This window comes from Chelmon rostratus, chromosome 20, assembly GCF_017976325.1.
Source record: "Chelmon rostratus isolate fCheRos1 chromosome 20, fCheRos1.pri, whole genome shotgun sequence".
Lineage (NCBI taxonomy): Eukaryota > Metazoa > Chordata > Actinopteri > Chaetodontiformes > Chaetodontidae > Chelmon > Chelmon rostratus.
The window spans coordinates 12,223,441-12,244,579 of record NC_055677.1 but is presented as its reverse complement, the minus strand read 5'-3'; the positions used below and the strand labels follow the sequence as shown (position 1 = coordinate 12,244,579).

The 21,139-nt window shown below is 43.7% G+C and overlaps 1 protein-coding gene across 2 annotated transcripts in view; it reads right to left on the bottom strand.

The window, feature by feature from the left end:
• Positions 1 to 20,605, bottom strand: part of neto1l (neuropilin (NRP) and tolloid (TLL)-like 1, like) — a 63,140-nt gene extending 42,535 nt beyond the window's left edge. For both annotated transcript variants that reach the window (XM_041961747.1, XM_041961748.1), the window contains exons 1-4: positions 20,578 to 20,605; positions 19,687 to 19,743; positions 19,453 to 19,587; positions 18,790 to 19,038 (exon numbers count right to left, since the gene is read on the bottom strand). In XM_041961747.1, the coding sequence (XP_041817681.1) occupies positions 18,790 to 19,038; positions 19,453 to 19,587; positions 19,687 to 19,743; positions 20,578 to 20,605 (469 nt within the window). The remainder of the gene's footprint in view (positions 1 to 18,789; positions 19,039 to 19,452; positions 19,588 to 19,686; positions 19,744 to 20,577) is intronic.
• Between the last annotated feature and the right edge of the window lie 534 nt (positions 20,606 to 21,139).

The window sequence follows — 21,139 nt, the reverse complement described above, 5'->3', positions numbered from 1 at the left end:
ATCATTCATTATCGGTTCCTCACATGCATTATTTCACAGGTGCCAAGTTAAAAATAGTTCTATCTATTTTTGATGGGTGCCAACGAATAAGTGAAATAAAGCCCAGTTGTGCTTGACACAGCGCGCAGTGCCAGATGAGGAGATTACCGCTGGATAAGCCGCTCCAACTGTGGGTCCCACAACCAAATCACTCAACAGGTCACAGTTCACTTGTTAGAAAACAAGGGAGACGGATGCCTAAAACATCAGCTGCCGCTCCATCAGTGGTCAACTGAGACTTTTTCACAGTGTTTTTCTGTGCAAAATGGTTCAGGAGTGAGTTTTGCATTGAAACGTGCGCACTTCCCAGCGTTGGGGAGGTTTTCTGTGAAACAGCCTTTTTGCATCAGCTGCAATCTGTAAACGACAGCGCTCAATGTTCATTTGAATTCATTACTAAGCTCAGTTTCCTCCACTGCTCATTCTTCCAGCAGTAGCCCAGCCAGCTCTGGCAACACAAGATCTACACTTTCCCTAGATCTGTCATAAATCACACGGCTGCTCTATGTGAACACAACAGAAAACATGTCAAATTCACAAGTGGGGCTCAGGAACTCCACGCTGAACCAAGCGGGAGCTGCACCTGAATCTGTCTGTGCTTGTCCATGCCAGTATGCCAAGATGCTATTAGCAATGATCACTTCCTTCCCTCCTGATGAATTATAAATTAGCATCTTGTGGCCAAAGGAAAAAAAAAATCCTAAACTATGGCGGTCATATTTAGTCATCAGGTTGCTCTCAATGACAATATTCCTAATGAGGTCTTTGGATCATTCAGAGTAAGCAGAAAGAGTTTTTCCACTTTCTGTCTTCCACCACGGAACATTTCTGTTTCTCTTGAGTAATCATATCAATATGTTGTGTTTTTCTCCACCTAAAAAAGGAGGATAATGGTATGAATATGTGTCACAAATGAGTAAGATGATTCAGGTTACACCATAGCTGTAGCGATTAGTCAAAGAGTCAATTAGTCTATCAGCAACTGAAGCTGCAACAATTTTGATAACTGATTGTTTAAACTAATCCATAAAAGACAAATTTCAAGCATTTTCTCATCTCAAAAGCCAAGATTTGCTACTTTTCTTTGTTTTACATCATTGTAAACTGAATATCTTTAGATTTTAGTTAGTTGGTAAAAACTAGCAAAGTGAAGACGTCTCTTTGGCGGCAGGCAGTTTTCAAAATTTTATGGACTAAACAATTAAAAAATCCACAGATTAATCAGTGAAAGTCATCGTTAGTTGCAGCCCTAATTTAGGAAATAATCAGCAGAGGGAAATCATTTTTCTGTGCTCTGTAAACTATAATGGAGTTTGGCGATGAAGCGGGGCGGCGCGCCGGCGAGATGCCCGGCGAGGTTCTGAGAGACAGAGGCAGAGTACAACCCGTCCACTGAGGAATGGCAGGAATAACAGGCTGAAACACAAAGAGGGACCAGGCAAGAAAAACTGGTCCTGGCTGCTGAGAAAAAGTGAAGGACAGGGAGTGGAAAGAGCATGAGGAAACAGCAGATGGTGGAGAAATGGCGGGGAGGTGAAAGAATACACACTATTAAACAAGAAAGGGAGAAAAACGAGTGATGGGGAATGAGGAGAAAACAGAGCCTGACAGAGGCAGAGAGCGGGAGAAAGACAAACGTGAAGGACTGCAAGCTGTCGAGATTCAAGAGAGAGCGGCAGGTGATTAGTAGCGATGTGATGACTTGAGGTGAGCATTTGTGTGTGTGTGTGTGTGTGTGTGTGCACGTGGCTGCTGATAAAGGATAGCTTTCTAGCAAAGAAGAGAGGGAGGCAGAGGGAGAGGCCACAAGCCAAGCGGTCTAGTAGCATCCTGGGAGAAACAGCATCTGTCTCAGCAAAATAGAGAGGAGCAATCAATAACTATACAGTTAAGGTGTGTGCGCGCACGCCTGTGTGCATGTGTGTCGCTGGTGCACTGGGCTTTGCAGCTTGCTTACGCTGCATTTACACTGCTGCAGTTTGATGGAAACACATGGCGTGTGTGTGATATGTGAACGTGTGCACGAACATGTTTGTAATTATCAATTAGTTTTAAAAAAATTCACATTACGATATGTTGTCGGATATTTTGTTATTTTATAGACAAACAATCCTGATATGCATCCTTATTTTAAGTTGTGACAAAATTAGCATCTAGCGCCACCATCATGTTCCATTTTCTATTCGTCCATTACGTTCACTTGTGACCAAATAGCTGCAAAATCAGTGACGTTCCCTTCAGCCTCAGTTCTTCTGTCCTTTTTTTGAGGGCTCATTATCAAATGTTATCATGCTAACATGCTAAACTAAGTAGATGAACATTGTAAGCATGATGCCCGCTTAGCATACGCATATCAGCATTGTCACTGTGAGCATGCTGATGCTAGCTTTTAGCTCGTAGCAGTGCTGTGGCTCAGTGCAGCCTCACAGAGCCGCTGACTGTAGACTCTTAGTCTTGTTGTGCACACGGGTAAATGAATTTTCTTTTTCATTATGAGGCATCATTAACATGCTGATTCTTTGAATACGCTCATTTGTAATCACTTTTCAGAAATCATTTGAATTGATCTGAACAGATTGCATTGCTTCTCGTCAAGACCCGAAGCACATGGTCAATACAGTCCCTTCAGCTCATCTCCAACCTCTCCTTTCACAATACTACAGCCATAAATATGCCTGAGAAGGGGCGGCCGTTATCTCGCTGAGCATCATAGCACCAAAATCCATTTCTGTTTGATGCCCAAACCTAACTGCAACACTCCATTTAAGAGTGGCAAGAATATGGCTGCTGAGAAGATGGCCCTATGCAATTCAAAGTGAAGCATGATCAGCTTTATGCAAATATATGTTGGGGTGACCTGTGGGGAATGCAAAGTGCAATCCACATAATTGATTTTCATCCCTTGCATGGCTTCACTGTGCAAAGCTGTGTTGTTGTTGTTGTTGTTTTTATTTATTCTTACTTTAAAAACAGTTTCATTTATCACTGCCAGGAAAGTATGCAGACATCACTGTATATCCAAATGGACACAGTCTCACACACAGATTCATGATGGATTAAAGTGTGCCCACAGCTATCAGAAAGATGAATATATATATACTGTATACACACTGCATTTACTTCTGTATGTAACCTTTGAAGTCTAATAAAAAAAAAGGGGGAGAAACACTCTGATCTCCCAGAGAGAATAACCCTGTTGGTCAGATTCTCCGCAATCAAAAGGACCGTCTGTTTCTCAATGCGTGTCAGGGGGAATTAAGACCCCTGAATGAGAAATCAAATCACACAGCATTTCCTTTCATCTTCTCTTGAATCGATAGCATGTCATAAAGTATGTTGGAGCAGGCCTCGCGGCGTTCTGGCATAATCTGCCGATGAGGACGGCTGCTCCTTCATTCTTTCGCACAGCTTCAAATAGGAAGCGGCCTCTTGCGACACCTTTTGAGCAAACTCCCCAAAAATGTCAGGTTTTATCACAGTCACGCTGACGCACTGCGATTAGCCCTTCATCAGAATGTTTGTTCTTACAATACAAACATTTCCGTCATCCAATTTAGTCAATTTAGGCTTTCTCCTGCCCGGGTGTTTGATGGATGTCCGGAGTGGTTGGCAGTGGAGTGGAGACTAGGCTTTGATGTTCAGGCCCAGACTGTTAGAGTATTCAGGTTGACTTTGATAAGCCCCATTAGAGTGTCGCTATCTCTCCCTCTCCCTCTTTCTCGCACACACTTACAGGCTATGAGCCTCAGAGGAATGGGCGTGAGGGCAAAAATACAAGGTTGCTCCGACGCCGCATAAATCCCGGGTAAGTGAGTGAAGGAGCGGATGACGGAGAAGATAAATAACCGGCATCTGCTTACAGAAAGGGACGGCAAATTGATTGAGATGACTGAGAGGATCAGATAGTGGCGCAGGGGGGTTGTGTTACAGAAGATTCACATATGCAATTTCAGGCTTTCGTCAGCATAAAAGATTGAAAGATGTATATCTCCACGTCACCAGAGACGGCAGCTTCTTTGAATGTGCGGGCAGAGCCGCAGTCGGAGAACATGAGCTTAATCGCGAAAGAATGAATGATTCGTCAGGAAGTCTGGCGGAGGTCGGCACTCTACATGCACGCCGACGCAACGCCCCATTCACCGCTCGCCACTATCTAAATTGAAAAGAGTATTTATACCAACTTAGGGATCAGAAGTTAATGGAAGCAGTCATGCATCAATTGAGTGACATAAAAATGTCCGTCGGAAAAGGGTGAGATAACTACATCCTTTTAAAAGATTTTTAATTTTCTCAAATTGGCTTTTTGTGTCTGATAGAGGGCGTGTGTGCGTGCATGTGTGTGTGTGTGCATGCATGTGTGTGTGTGTGTGGGGGGGGCTTGTAGGCACATTACCGTGAGAGTTTGAATCTGACATCAGGAGAGGTATTAAAAGGTGTTAAAAAAAAAAAAAAAGAAGCTAAAAGAGTGAGATCAAATAAAAATCCCACTCCACTGTAATGAAGCGCTGCTCTTTGGTGTGCTGGCTAATCACACCGAGCAAGTTGCAGCACAGATCTCTCCAAAAAAAAAGAAAAAAAAAGGTGCAATGACATAAGAGGGAAAGTGATGAAGATGCAACGCTAACTCGCTGTCAATAAACCCATGGCACGAGAGGCGCACTGCTGCACGCCCTGCCCTCATGGAGACGCTTTTGTCACCTGCTGCCTCATCTAATCCCATCTGCTACTTTATGGGAGGAAAATACTATCATTTCCGCTGCTTCACATCTGATCCGCAGGCAAACTGTTGCCTCGAGCTGATGAAATCCTCCTCGCATTTAATGAAATGAAAAACCAAATCCCAATCAGGACACCCGAAAGAGATTCTGAGGCGTGTTGACAAAACACAAGCTGTGCCAAACAAATTAACACGACGCTCACTGATAAAAAGCAGTTTCATTTAGCACTGTTTGGCATGGTTGGGACATGAACTACAATACCTGAAGCAGCAAAAGAACAGCACTTTTACTATGTTTGGGCCATAAACTCAATACTCAATAGAAGTTCAATACTGCACACACACACACACACACACACACACACAGCAAAGTCTTTCACAACATGTTTGTATCTTCATGCATCACAATCAACAGCATGAGGACTTCAGTCTCACACTTTGTTAGCTTGGTCATATTTTCCATTCTTAGCTGATGCTTATTGGCTTTCAAAACTTTTATCAACTGCAAACTAAACAGCTGCCGTCACTGCTGCGGATCGTAGCGACGGCATCATTGCGACTGCCTTGCTGCAGAATAGGGTGCCAACGTGTGGAAAGTTGTGGGTTTTACCATCAAATAAAGTTTTACAGGGGCACACTGCAGGCCATCACCACCAAGCACCAGAGAGCAGCTCCTGGCAGCGGCGTCTCAGTCTTAGCTGCAACAAACACAGCTAAATTTGTTCACGTGTTGGGGAGCCGTTGAGGGATTGTGTATGTTACTAGCATTGCATTAGCGACCCCTGCTGGTTAGTTGAGGTGATTGGACTCAAAAGTCGCCCACCGCAATGTAGAGTTTAAATTTCCCCTGACATGCAAACCACTTCATGGTGCGCCAAAGGAGAAAACAACTGTCCAATCAGAGCTGAGTTTTCAGCTAAACATGCTCACTTAAACATGCCCAGGCAATAGGTAACCATGCAACCAACTACAGGTGAAAGAAAGTGGCTTTCAACACCTGTCACACATGTCTCTGGCTGCTCCCTCCCCAGGTAAACAGTGAGCAAATGTAGAAAAATGGCAAAAGTATCCGACTGCTCACACTGCACAGCACCAAGTTTAAAAGGCCGTCCTCGCCTTTCATAGAAGAAGAATAAACGCTCTGCAGCTCAGCGCTCAAATGCCAGATTGTTTAAAATACCCTTTGTATCAGCCAGAGGGGCAAAACCGCGCATGTTTGACGAGCAGTGTGTCAAGAGATCCACCGCTAGGAGCTAAAACCTCACTCCAGAGCGAGTGCCACCAGCAAATGAATATTTAAGCCACGCCAAAGCCCTCCTCTCCACGCACTCCATTTAAGCATTTTTTCTGCCACAATCTAAGTTTCCACAAAGCCTCGCCTCTTCAGAGGCAGAGCACGATACAATCAGTGGCTCAGACTTCCCTCCTGATCACATTCAATCTCTCCCATAAGCTACAAATACACAATGAGGTTTCTTTAAGGGGGCTTTAAACCTAATCCCAACACCATCTCCCACATTTCTTTATTTCTCTGTCTCATGTACGACCCTGTGAGGCTGTTTCGGGCCCTCTTACCTCACTCTGTGGCGTGGTGAAATAAATACTGTGGCGGTGGAGATTAGTTCACGGATGTGGGATTATAAACACAGTAAACTGTGCTGCGTGTGTGCGGTGGCGTGGCCTTTTGCATGTGGCTTTAGATGGAATTAACAGTACAGTTGCTCCGTGTCAAACACCGGAGGAGAGCAAGTCAAAGGTCTGCGGAATCACAAGCGAAGTTAATTTTGCACAAAGACGAATGATTTTCCTCTGTTCTGAAACGGCTGTGCGGCCCGCACCCGCACACATATTATCCCCTGCTATAACAAAGAGACAGAGTTAGAGAGACACTGTGAAATATCAACTAAATCAGAAGGTAAAGTTGGCAGACTTCTGAAATACCAGGAAATAAAGTGTTGCCCAGAGGGCGACAGAATTCTGAGCCGAGCCCCACAGATTCAACCTAATCTTTTCTAATTTAAGAAAAAGAAAATGATGTCCTTGTGGCACGCAGTTATCTGGGGGAAGGATGGCGATTTCAATCTCACTTGAATTCTACATCTTACCAGAAGAGCCCCAAAAGGATTACGCCTGAATATTTAAGATTGCTGTACATGGCGAGGGCGGCCGTGAATAAGTATTTTGAGGGAAGCGGACAAAGCATGTGCGACGCTGTGCTGCATGTTTGTTCCACGTGAAGATAAAACGCACATGGTTTCACTCTTCGCCACTCAAACATGCCTGTTTTTTTTGTTTTTTTTACAGCCGGCGCATAAACCGACGTCACCTCCGCAAACAAACTGGAGCCCAAACTGAGGAGGATTTTTCTGATCTCAGGGTGCAGATGTAGCTGCTCAGCGGAGGTCCAGTGTGCATGTCTGTGTTTGTGCGCAGGGATTAGGAGTAGCATACAGATTTGAGTAGTTCCCCCCCAGATAAAATCCATCTTGACTCAAGCCTTGGATGAGCACAGCACATGCACGTGCATGCTCACTGCTAAAGCGACTTTTTCCACCAGTGACTGTTACTTCTCTTGTTTACATAGCCAGAGTCAGTGTGCATGATCCTCACAGACTGCTGTATCTGCAGAGTTTCCAGAAAACAGATTCAGGCGCAGTACTATCAGCAAAATTACAATTTCATAAAAGTTGCTTCACGGTAAACCTCACTATGCAGGATCACAGCAGAATCAGAATTACATAAATGTGCTGCATGGATGAATAATCTGCTTTTTCTTTTGACAAACTGAAGGATTTCCAAAACAAATTTATCCCCCTGCAGCAGATCAGATATTTCATTATACAGAATGACTAAACAATCATAGTGCACACATGAAAGGAGATAAAGTCAGCCAGTCTCAATTTCAATCCTGGAGATAGGAAACCAAACAACTGTCACAGAAAAACTGTTATCTGCTGTCGAAATGCGTTTTTCACGCGCAGCAATTTAAACATAGTGAGCGTGGGCAGTTCGAGTGGTTTCGAGGCAGAAATCACTTGGTGTGTTTGTGTGTCACCAAGAGTCGTTTGTATGCATGTTAGGCACAGAGGCTTATTAGAGGCCACGAGGCAAAAGCCAATTGGCATCCTTTTATAGGCGGTGGCGAGAAAAGCCAGTGTCAGCTGAATGAATATTCAGATGGAGGCAGGGCCTTGAGGGGACATGGAGGAGTCCCAATCTTTTATCAGCCTTCCTCACAGCGTAGCCGCAACCTATTCACAGCAATCCAGATCTTCCTCTGCATCGCCCAGTTCTTCCTCCTTTCTGTCGTTCTTCTGTGCGGTGCAGCCATGGCGCTCCTCTCGCTCCTTCCCCGGCCGCACATTTCCCCGCGCCGGGGAATAATGAGAGCCAGCAGCGATGGGTGGCCACGTGCGTCGCATTGTATAGGAGTGCTGTGATTAATCGAGCTTGCCAAATGGAAAATGAAATGCCAGCAAGGCCATGCTGTTCAGCAAGCTGTTAGTGTTTGTTGAGACAGAAACAGAGATGAACACACATGATCGACTTCCTGACTTTTCCAGGTCCTTGCTCGTGGCAATCTGCCAGAGAGACTTCAGTCATCCAATGGAAGACGATGGTCTTAATTGACTTGCTGGGCTCCACTGGTGTACAGCCAGTGGTCTGAGGAGGCAATAAAAATGTTCTGTCGCACCCCCCTGCACCACAATAACCACAGATGGATGAGCAATTTGAGCTTTGACGAGGACTAAAGGAGACAAAATGTACGAGAGAGGCCGACACGCCAAGGTTCCTGTTTGTTACGTTGTCACCCTGACACTTCTTTCAGTTTGCGTGGCTCAGGGCGTCAGAGCCAAGCAAATGTTTGACACCTTCAGCAAAATGGCTGAAAGTGAGCTGAAACAACTGCATAGAACATCGCACCATCTGCCCGGCGCCTCCGGAAACCAAGTGTCACTCACACCTTCAGGACGACAAACGGTGTGCATTCAAATTTAACCGGGGCTTTCCTGTAGGAACTGTTTAGCGGCCCGCGAGCTCTCATGATGGATCCTCTGGGTGCAATAACCATCCCTCACACAGACGGGGGGAAAACAGGAGGAGGCACGAAAACCAAGCAGGTCTTTTTGTAGGAAATTTAGCCTCGCCTGGCCTGGAAATTCTGCCATTACGGTTATGAATGAGCTGTAAAATCCGGCCTCACATCACAACCGCCTCTCCAAACCCAGCACAAATACAGACCGTTACAGGCTCCTTCTGTTCTGCTTTGTACACAAATTTTATTTCATTTCGTGTTCATTTTATTAACAAAAACTATTAAATATGTTTTTCGACGACCTTGCACGCACCCGAGCAGCTAACTTGCAAACTGACGTGTTTGATGACATCAAACAGCTTATTTGTCCTTTACATTACCATAAAAATTCATCTGCATGTGTTCCTTAAACTGACAGCATTAGACCGCTGACCTGACCAACCAGCCTGTGTTTTTCAGCAGATAGTGACAAGATAAAACCTTATTCGAATAAGTTTGACTTAAATAACAAAAAATTTAAGGTTTTGGCCAGACTTGACTGAAATATTCAGTGAAATATGATGACTGAAAAGACGCAAATGTCACCAGTTTTCTTTTATTAAAATGGGACAAAAATAGTTCATTTTTCACAATAAAACCTGACTAATAATATACGATGAGGTTGACTAAATATGATAACAAGGACATTTGACACAGGCCCAAGAGTGAAAAAAAAATGGCTTACAAATCTATCACTACATTGAATATTTCGTCCTTGGTTGAACCCTTGAATAAAGAAAACATGATGGACTGAGAGGAGCCAGAGAGTCAGTTGTGAGGCATAAACCACTTGTCGTGGCTTTTCCATAAGCCTATCAGACGGTAATGACATGTATTAACCCTCCAACACAGTCCCAACAGTACATACAGCGGGACAGCTGGTATATGACCCGAGCTGCACTTTCATTTCATGAAATGCACCATCAAGTCATTTTATTGTCATTTCCTATAGGGGAGTATTATTGTTGTGGGTGTGTGCTTGAGTCCACAACTGTTCTGTCGTTCTGAAATGTTGTGAGGATTACTCAAATTCCGCATTTCATAATCCCATCATGGTCTTGCTCTCCTTCTTTCCCAGCGGCAAAACAAAAGCTTTCCATTACCTATTAGATTACCCTGATGCCAAATGTGATTTAGATGATAAGCTGGGAATGCAGAGTCCAATCCACTGCCAAAACGGATGGAGGAAAACGTGTAGATAATAAAAACATTCATCACTCATACTCCTTCTGAGGCAGTTATTAGACTTTTTATCCCTGTATGTTAATCCAGAAACTTCCTAAGGACGTATCCCACCGGTGCGAAGATGAAAACAAAAGCAAAACTCGCCATGCGTGGAAAGCAATCTGCTCTGTGATGTCCTTTGAAATCAGAGGTACAAATCAGGAGCGATGAGCAAACAATGCTCATCCACCTTCCAAAAATGAAAAGACCTTTTCAGTCAACTCTAAAGAGAATAATTCTCCGAGACGTTTTCAAAGGGTTGAAGCCTTAATGTGTGCAGAGATAAAATGCACAGCTCAATCTCACTGCTGCCTAATACAGCATAATGGAGGGAGTCAGGCTCTCAGCATGACAGCCACGGATCCACAACAGTGATAGGCTAATGAAACAAAGAGCCCTAGGCGAGCTGTTATACCTACAGAGGAAGAGAAAAAAACACACAACAACCCAGCTAATTTCTAATGCAGTTTTGAGAGCAAAGACCATATGCATCATGTGTATAATGTAGCAAACACTGCGTTAATACACAGCAGGTCGCTCTGTGGATGCAGCACAGGAAGCACACAGGGGTTTGAATAGGAAAGCAGCGGGTCTCACGGGTCCGGTACAGATTGGCAAGATGCACGATGTAGACAAACACACACAAATACACATGTTGCAGTGTTCTGTATTTACACACGGGTATTGATACATGCGGTGTGTGTGTGCACAGTAGATACAATGCACACACGACCCCTTCAAGTCCAATTCCCTGAACCAGACCACAAATAAACCCCCGCACCCAGCGTGATTTACATTACTGCAGACTTCCAGCTACAACAGAGCGGTGCCCTGACCCCCACAGCATCTGCAGCTGAACAGCAGGCCCGGCTAACAAACCGCCACAGAGGACGGAAGCGGGAGGAAGGCCGAGCCGCTGATTGATCTGCGGGGTAATTGGCTGGGAGCTGCAGAAACAGCCAAAGGACATAAGTATCAGGCGTCCTGTTGGACGGTGAGTTAGGTTCCACGGAGCGCTAAACTCAGACTGGTCGTCCCCTGAGCGAAGGCTTGCTGTCTGATAAGGCGGTGAACATCCTGTGCCGGGACGTCTCTGCTGAGGAGGACGGAGCGAGGCGTGAAGTCAGGGGAGGAGCAGGAGAGCTGGTAAACCACTGCAGCGGGCTAGCTCGCTGTTAACATGCTAGCCAGCCGGAAACAAAGCACACTCCAACATAGGAGGGTTATTAAAAATGCGTAATAAGCTACGACAGCTTCTTTTAAGAGTCTCCAGCCACTCGCATGTCCGCATTGGGGAGATGGTTTGCTATTAGTCAACAAAGCCAAATTGTGGGTCAGACTTGCTCAAAGTACTTCCATTGAATTGAATTGGTTTCTCAATGAAATTAATTGGTTTTCAATACTGGTGGTGGGGCATTGACAGCTGGTATAAAGGATTTTCTGTTGGTAAGTCAGACAAGGCAGAAACATGAGGGTTCAGATGATAAAATGTGTTGCAAAAAAGACATTTTAGTCACATTGCTGACTCTGAACCACTTTACTTAAAGGTTAGACTAATGGTGACGACACTTGAAATGCCAGTAATAACCCGTTGTTGTTGGAAAAGCTGCAACAGAACTGGAAGTCTGGGCAGCAATTTTACTGTTCGCTCTGGGTTTAGCCCATTTCTTGCCCCATGCAACTTGCACTGACGTCAAAATCTCTGCTATTAACTTGGTAAGCGCAATGTTATTATTGCAGATAGTGGTGGCACAAACTATGAATAATAAGATACAGGTTGCAATAAAGTGGCCTTATCCTTTAATGTGGGCACTGGTGGTTGCATTGCTGAATTTCCGGGCCCATGACAGAAAGCATTTAAACATGCGCGCCTGGACATTTCCCTTCACATGGATCTGGCAGGGAGCACGAGCCATTCGTGTCGGGGAGAGGGCGGAGGAGAGATGAAAAGAGGCAGTGTTAGCTGAGAAGACCAGAGACAGAGAGATGAGCGAGGAGAGCGAGGGTGCGACCGACCTCTTCCACAGCTGCAAGAGGTGTGCCTGCAATACTAACTCGCTCCATCCCCATCCATCTCGCCTCGCTCAAACAGAGGCAGTGCGGAGGAGAAGGGTGTCTTCAGCTGAGCTCGAACGCAGCGGCCGTCATTCTTCCTCAACACATGCGGCCGCAGGGGAGTGTTTTGGAAATGAGACTGATGTGGGCCGCCATAACTCAAAAACACACAGCTAGATGAGAGACTCGGCCTGGCATTCAAATACAGGTCTGTTTCTTTGTCTGGCTGTTTTACCCTGAAATGAGTCACGCATGAGGAGCATACCTATGCTGTGAGTAATGTACACCTACATTTTTTCCCAGTGGAGGCAACACAACAATAACAATCAGAGAAAGAGCAGGCAGGGGGAGAACTCCTGGAGAAAGTGACTTGCACTGTAGGGAGCACTAATGACAAAAAGCATTAGAGCAAAACATTGGAAGGAAGATCTTTTTTTGTGTGATTTATGAGGAGCAGCTATATGCAAGCAGCTCATCCAGGCAAACACACTCCTCGCTGGGATCCTGGGAGAAAATGCACCACATGAGATTTTCTCTCTCCGTTTCCACTCATGAATCCCCTCCACCTTCCCTCTGCGCTCCTTTGTGAATCTCCACCTCTGCCGGTGCTGGGCCACGGAAAATGAAATTTTACTCCCGGCGCCTTAGGTGCCGTGCCAGTACAGGACAAAGTTTTGACAATGTTTTTATTGGATTTAGGTTGAGAGGTGCCACAAGAGAAAAAGCCAGAGCACATCTTCACAAGCTCACTTTCCACAACGAGACATCCAGTTTAACTCCTCCACCAGTCGTGAATCTGCAGCTGCATGTTCTGGTTCTCACCTACAGACAGATTTATGTGATTCTTCTTTTTAAAAAATCGTCCAATCAATAGTAGGAAAAATGTTATAGGAGAGAACTGCCAGTCAGCAGTCGTACATCCGAAATGACAAAAGCAAATACCTGTCAGGATTTTCTAGACCTCAATGACAAGAGCACAACTGTGAGCTTGTGATCTTTTTTGTGTATGAAAAAGTGAAAATTTTGTTGTGCAATAAAGTGTAATACCAAGACTTCCCAGAAATCTGGGATAAGAGCCCCAGATCTAACGGTCAGCATCTCCTAGACTGTATATTACTGAGGTTGGAGTTCAGTTCTGTCCTAAAATACAGTAAATTAATTATAACACCCCTTCTGCCAATCTGCTGAATGTCAGTCTCTTTGGAAACATCATTCTGAGAATTTCGTGGATGCAACTGAACGAAAAGCGACTCGACCATTTAAATGTCGGGAGCTGCCACTGGCAAATGACTTTGGAGGCAGATGTGAGACTGGGAACTCACTGGACTTTCTGACCAGCCCCAGCAGTGGTGCTGCCGAAGTCACTTCCCTCCAAGAGCGAAGAGTCGATCTCTACCGTTCAATTTTCAATTTTCCAGTTTGAGCCCATCTAGGCTCAATCTCATGGCCGTGCGTCCTTTATGATAGGCCCATATATCCTATTCCAGCTATAATCTTAAATGCCATTTGACTCATTTCAGTGCAGTTAGAGCTTGGTTGGGCTATAAGGCACTTATATCAATCAGTGTCGCCTTGATTATGGATTCATTAGTCATGGCCTGAATTCTTAATGGTAGAAAACATACAGCGACAGTCCTAATGAAGGTACCTTTGGTAACATGTGAGGCTGAATTGTTGTGTTGACCAATTTCCATTTCACTGTTTCATTCCACGAACGAACAAGTTTTTTTTTTTCCACCATCATGAATATTAGTTTGTCTTTGGCACAAAGTTGCATAATGTCCTCATTTAAATTACAAATATTAGAGAAAAGGTCCAAGGAATGTTACCAAGCATTTTCCCCAGACAACACTTGACAGCCTCTAATAGGTTAACCAAATACATAAAAATGCAAAAAAAAAATGCATTTAGCACTCGCAACTACACAAATCCAATTCTGTTCATGTCATTTTTCTTGAAACAACACAGAAAAGTCTTCACATTTCATCTTTAAATGTATTCAGAGATCACATCTAAGCAGCAGCTGAAACCCTAATGGGCCACATGAGTATACTATATATATATATATATATATATATATATATCACGTAAAGAAACAGTATATCACAAGTCCTTGGATCAAGGAAAGGCACAAATGCTATAGCAGTGTCCGCCTGGTCTCTGCAAACAGCCAGTGATCAGAGCACAGGGAGCAAGAGGCGGAGAACTTGCAGCTTTTATTTGCTCTGGCTTTGGCTTAAGGTGTTGAAATACCACTTAATCTACCAGTCCACAGGGTTCTGAGGTCACGGCGCCCTACGATGACCTGAAAGCAGAATGCAGCTCAACTCCCCCGACAGCCTTGCACACACACATACACACCGAAATGTACACATGTTGGTTCCACAACTCAGTAGCTTCTCCCCTCCTGCTCATGCTGCATTCAACGCTTCCACTTGCAATTTTAGATTTTGTGTCTATACTGCGAGGCTGCTTGTAAAAAATGTAAGACTTTGGCTTTGCCGCTGACCTCCAGAGATGATGTGGATCCAGGGGAGGCAACTTCACATGTGCATTGCTTCCATTTGGATCACCACACCAGCGGAGTTAGCATGTAGACGGCGGCTCAATATCGCACTTTGACAAGGTGCCACTATTTCAAAACGAAATTGCTGTGTCCACCATGAATATGTGTGGGCAGAATAATGAGGAAGGCAGAAGGGACGAAACAAAAAAACTGAAAATCATCCCAGGAATTATTTTGCAAATTCGAGCAGCCTTGCCTTAGTGGGCCCGAGGCTTCCAGCCCTTTCCTGAACAACTCTTCTCGAAGGTGGTTTACTACTTAGCCCTCTGTCTCAGGCATCCCTCACTTAATTGACTGAGCTGCTTTTTAACACGTGGACTTGACTGTGGAGCAGCAGAACATGATGGCGTCTGCGAAACACTTCCAGTAAGCGCTGCATGCTGCTTTGAAGTGCCGTTTGGATATGTTATGGTGTTATGGTTGTGGAAGTGTGCTGCTTCTTGTCAGTTTTGAGAAACTCACTAATGGTGCCTCAGTATGCAAGGAACGGCCCAGCATTTCTGAAACAGGCTTATTCATTTTCCTGCCAAGAGCTACATGAGAAGATTGACACCACTCTCATGTTGGTCCAGTAAAGGTAACCACAAACAACCAGATATCGTCACTTACCTTGGCACAAAGACTGTAAACAGAAAACAGGCTCCATTTACACCTGGAATAGACATGTGATCTGTATCTGGATACATTACATGGATGCTGAAATCCACTCCACAGGCATTTTCACTTACATCTGGTATTATAGAGATATCTCATCATATCAATTTTATCATGCAAATAGCCAGACAGGGCTTGCGAAGCAAGAGCTGCAACTATGGTTCACCTGGGAGTCCACATGTGTTTGGTGGGCAGAGGTATTTCCTGACTACGCTCATTCACTCAGGTAACTAAAGAGAGTCACACATGCAGCCTGCCAGATGGACTCCACGTCTGGCAAGCTTTCATGTACTGATTCTTACACGGGCGCTTAGACAGTCTCATCATTGATAGTGTGTTCTTTGTAGCTGAATTATTTCAATAGGAAATGGTTGCAAGTGTGATTTTCAAACACAAAAACTTCGTTTAGTTTTCAAACCCTTGCAAAAACGAGCCCCAATGCGTTCTGCAGAGGTAAGAAGGACTGCTGTAAAGGTTGTGTGACGCAAGAAAAGACCCAGTATGAGGCATGCGGGTGTAATTTGTTTGACAAATAAATTGCACATCACATCGCTTTGGCAGCCAAGTTCATTTAGTCAGTGTTCTGAGTCAGTCTCTAGTGTCTGTTAGACCAGCATCTCGTACTTCCTCTGATGCCACATATAAATTGAATGCATAGCATCTGCAGATTTTAAGTGCTTCACTGAAGGACCTCAATGTGACACCGGATATTGTGAGATTCCAGTCACTGCTCCTTCATTCACTGGCTCCTGTACTAACCGCATTAGTCATCAAGAGCGCGAGGCTCTGAAAGGACACTGGCAGAATGTGAAGGAGAGGCATGAGAGTTTTTATCTCTCCGCTCCTAAAATGACTGAGCAAAGAGAGTAAGAGGAGCTGATTCATGTCACCTTTGTTGCCTCTTTTTTTCTCTCCCATTCATCAGACGAGGGCTGTGTGAATTAGCATGGCTAACAGAGCAGCTGCAGATGTGAGACGCTATTCACATTGCCAGATTTTCAGAGTATCAAGTCGAGTGAATTCAGGACTTTTATCTTCTTTAATTATGTAAATCATATGCCACAGATATTTCCTATCAAGTCGAGAGGCAGAGCTTTTTTCTTTCCTCTCAGCAAAATTTCAATGAGACTCCCAAGAGAAGCAGGCAGAGGAAACAATACTTCAACTGCGCATTACAGAAAATGTGGTCTGGTTTCTGTATCTCTGACTATTAAGGCTGAAAACAACAAATTATCTTTCTTTTGTAGTAATATTTATGCATATTAAATATTTTTTAGAAGTTACAGTAGTGATGCTTTGATATACTGTACTTTTTATTCATATGCATTAGGGGTGACAGTCAATCCAGGAAACCTTGACAAGCATGTAACGTAGAGGTGAACATAAAAATATAGCTCAATGCTCACAATTATTTAAGAAATAGTTTGACATTTTAGAAAATAGGCTGGTTTGCTTTCTTCCCTCTTGAGTATAATGTAAGATCAATGCCACTTATTGTACAGTGAATATGATGCTACACCACCTGAGGCTGGTTAGCTTAGCCAGTTTGCTGTACAAAAGCCGAAGTCTGGTTTTTATACTAAACAAGATATAGCCCTAATTAGTGAGATTTTTAATGTGTGTCCAGACACATTTTGAGGCAAATTGCATACAAAGCCAATGGAGGACGCAATTACCCTTGCGCCGTGTAAACCGAGGTGAAAGCATGTCCGTGCTAGTTGGAAATGTTTTAGCTAGAGCAAAATAAAAAAATGCTTATCTTGGGAGCTATGACTACTTTATAAACATACATAGGTGGAAGGAAAGAGGAGATACTATAACACATAAACAAACACGCTGTTATACACACAGTTTGTACACTTCTTGCTAACATTGCACAGTAGTTGGTAAATGGGATGTGTACAAAAGGTCAAATTCATATGAAAGTCACACAGCTTTCTGTCTTAACACACCTTCAGAGGTGCTGGTAGGCAGATTTTGTTTCCATTTGTTACCTGACATAGCCAGGCTAGCTGCTTCCTCCTGTTTCCTGTCTTTGTGCTAAGCTAACCAACTGCTGACAGTGGCATCATTTTTAATGTGCAGACATGAGAGTGGTGTCAATCTGACATGAGAAGAGAAGCAAATTTCGTAAAACAGGCAACTAATCCTTCAATGGTAGCATAGCTCACAGGAGCTTTTATTGTCTGGTAAATGTTAAGCTGCTAAACCATAGCCTGCGATATCACCAGTGCAATCCTAAATAGCAAATCAAATTTGACAGAGCAACTGATGAGTACAACAGAGCTTCAGGATAAGAGATTCATGCCTCAGCAGACAGCAATCTCTATAAGACAGAACATATCAGCGCCTGACACTGTCGATTCATGTTTTACTTTGGTTGCACTTTGTTTTTGTTTTATTTTTTTGCTTTCCATGTCCTTTCTGAACTGCATGAAAAACATCATATTTGACAGTGTAACAGCTGCAGCAGTTTTGCTTTCATGCGCTTTTACATCAACTTCTTCTTACAAATCTCAGAAGAAGTAGCAGTGCTTCTGCTTAATTAGCCACAGTATGAAGTCCTTCACTTTATCCCTCAAAAGATTTCATCGCTATTGACTGCACTTCTTCGCTGCAATTTCCCACGGAGAGCTTCGCCGTCCTGATTTCTTGATAACAACACACGCACGAAGCCCTTAGAGAAAAATCTATGGTCCCTCTTCACCTCGATGGCTTTCTTTTCAGTAGCCCACAGCTAGCAGCATGTTTTTTGGATGACAGGTCCATGTACTGCATAAGCGTTCCTCATATAAACAATGACACACTCAAATCTCCAGAGGTAAAATATCCCTGAAGGTGCAGTGAATGTGGAGACAAATTGGCATAGCATGCGTGTTTCCTGGCACGGTGCCTTTCAAGCCTCGATCACACTAAAAAGTAGACAGTGTTATTAAACCCGGTCATGTGTAGGTGAAGGAATATTAAATCATGGTTTTGCCCTGATTCCTTGTCATCGATCCTCACACTGCTTCAGTAATGGGATCTCAACCAAACATGAGGCAAATTAAGAAAACCAAACAAAACAATAAATGCAACCATTGTGTTGGACAGTACCGATCAGTTTGCTACACGCTCTCTGCCTCTTCCAGCTCTGTAAACTGAGGAGTAGTGCTGCTGAACTGAATTAAAAACTGACACTGCTCCACATCACTCCAAATATATCGAGAAAAGAAATAACAGCCCAGCTAGTCGCAAGAGTGTCCCAGCCAATGACAGTATATTGCCAATGGAAATACTGAGTGTGTGCAGACAGGCAATCAATAAAACTGCAAGAGGCTCCCACAAGGGCGAGTTCCCTGGATGATGTTTGTTATTCATTTGGAGCCTTGCTGTTAGAGCTATAAAGCATGGATATGCTTACAGAGAAAGAAATGAAGTGACAGGAGCAGTAAGGCAAAACAACTGCCAAAAATGTACCTGCAGTGAAGTTGTAACTTGCTGAAAATCCCACAGCTTCCAGTTCACCATCTGTAACAAATTTTATCCACAGATATCGGCCGCTACTCCTGATATCGGGCGGGCTGTGCTGACCGCAGTAGCGTCCGAGCATTGGGGAGAAGCCAAACGGTCCATCCCGAACCTCGATGTTGTCAAATTTACATTCCCAAGAGGACTCGATGGAATAATTCTCCTCAAAGTGCAGATCGATACACTGCCTTGGGGGGGCTGGAAGACACAATGAAAATAATCACCACCTTGCACAGAGCAGGGAGTAAAATATTAGTCATGCTTTCATTGATAGACGATGAACCTGTTTCATTATCAGCACACCCACACGTTCAATACACACCTCCAATCCTGGCTGTTAGTCAGTTCAGCTCTAAAACACCAGAGCTTTGGCTCCTACATTCACTCTGGTCATTTTATAACCTGATTATGTGCACTGATCAATCAAGTATCACCTGCTAATGTGGAAAATACCAGCCTGAGGTGGCCACTCATGTCTACCACACCAATGCATCTCATCATTCTGTAAGATGTTACTGTGATTGCCCGCCAGGATAACCCCAGGAACGCCTCAGCTATGGGGAATAAATTCCGGATCACCATGCTGCTGTCGTGCTTAAAGAGAATATTTACCTTCAAGGATGTAAACACACTCTGTGTCTGGGGGGTATTTGTTTGGGTAATTGGGAGAAGTGAAGAGCCCTCCTTCTGGTTCCTTCACCCACGTTCCACACTGACCTGCGGGCTTCACTCCAGAATTGTTTTTCACTGAAACACACACAGCGAAAAAAGAAGAGAAAAGTGAGAGATTAAGGCTTTGAAGGGGAGGATGTGAAGATGTGCGGCAGCTGTGGTGACGGAGATTACCTGCTGTATCCTTCCTTGTTGCCCCAGACAACCCAAGTATGAGAAGACTTGCAACAACTGCAAGAACAGAGAGACAAACACATTTTTGATGGAAGGCTGTGACATGCACGCATTGTTTTTTCTGTTTGCTGCACAGCTGGATTTCAGCTTAGGGAGGGTTGAGTCAACAAGGATCGGAGATTTTGGATTTGTACTGTACACCAGCGTTATGCTAATGCTAACCTGTGCTGACTGTAACCTTAAAGAATCCCCAAAGAGCACACAACACCCAAAATAATCATAATAACAGGAAATTATTGGTACATCATTGATTATGATGATTTATATATTCTGTCATGTAAAGAAAATGATTATTATGATAAATTATTATGACAATAGACTCAAAATAGCTCAGAAGCTCAGCCTATAAGCCAGTACTGTAACTTGATGCAAAAATTTCGAGCCTTAACCAAACTCTGTTTAAAAAAAAACACATTTTAAAAATAACTCAGAAATAACCAGAAAAATGATTAAAAAATTAGATAACCAGACCACGAAACATCGAAATCATCAATTGGCACAAATCAGTTTTCAGAATACTTCTTCCTCCAAGGAAAAAAGAAATGAAAGAATAATAATAATAATAATAATAATAATAAAAAAACACCTACAAGAACTTACAGTGTGACCTTCAACAGTGAGTTTAAAGGTGCAGTGTGTTTGTGTATCACCTCAAATTTGGTACATCCCAACATATCACTGCTGTGGTTCATTTTTTTTTTTTTTTTTTTAGTTTTATCTGTTGCTCTGATATTCAGCGTCCTGTTGGAGGATTACTGTACTTCTTCTCGTCAGGGTATAAACAAGAAATAAGAGCTTTGAGCAAGTGGGCTTTGGCTGGTGCTGTCTTACCGTGATGGAAGCTGTGCCCATGTACCATGTCTGTTCCTTTCACAAACCGCTTCCGACTCAACTAATTCCATTTAGATTTACGAATACTGGAAGAGAAAAAAAAGATTGAGATGAGAGTTTTCACACCGGGAAACCGCTCATACCGTACAACCTTTCGGTGCGGGAAAAAAAAGCAAATTTACTTCCTTAATAAAATCTTCAGTGGGGAAAAAAACAATCCTTGCAGACTAATCACCAGTTTCATATAGAACCAAAAACAGTTCTAAACACTCGCCCGATTTCCATCCAAGCGTTTCTAATACCCTTTGGTGCTTTTGATGCACTGAAAGGATTAATAGTCCCGTCATCAGCCCTTCTCTAATCGCTCCACCTTTGCAATCTTCTTTTGGAAAATACCATGGACAGCCTTGTTTTGTCCTCTTTGGTCCCTTTATCAGGAGAGGGGATCCTTCAGGAGTATGTGAAGCCACGCAACACTCATCTCTGCAGCGTTTTCTCTACTCTCTTCGCGTGCGTAAAATCCCCTGGCAAACACCGGGTCGCCAAGAAGAATCAAGTGGAT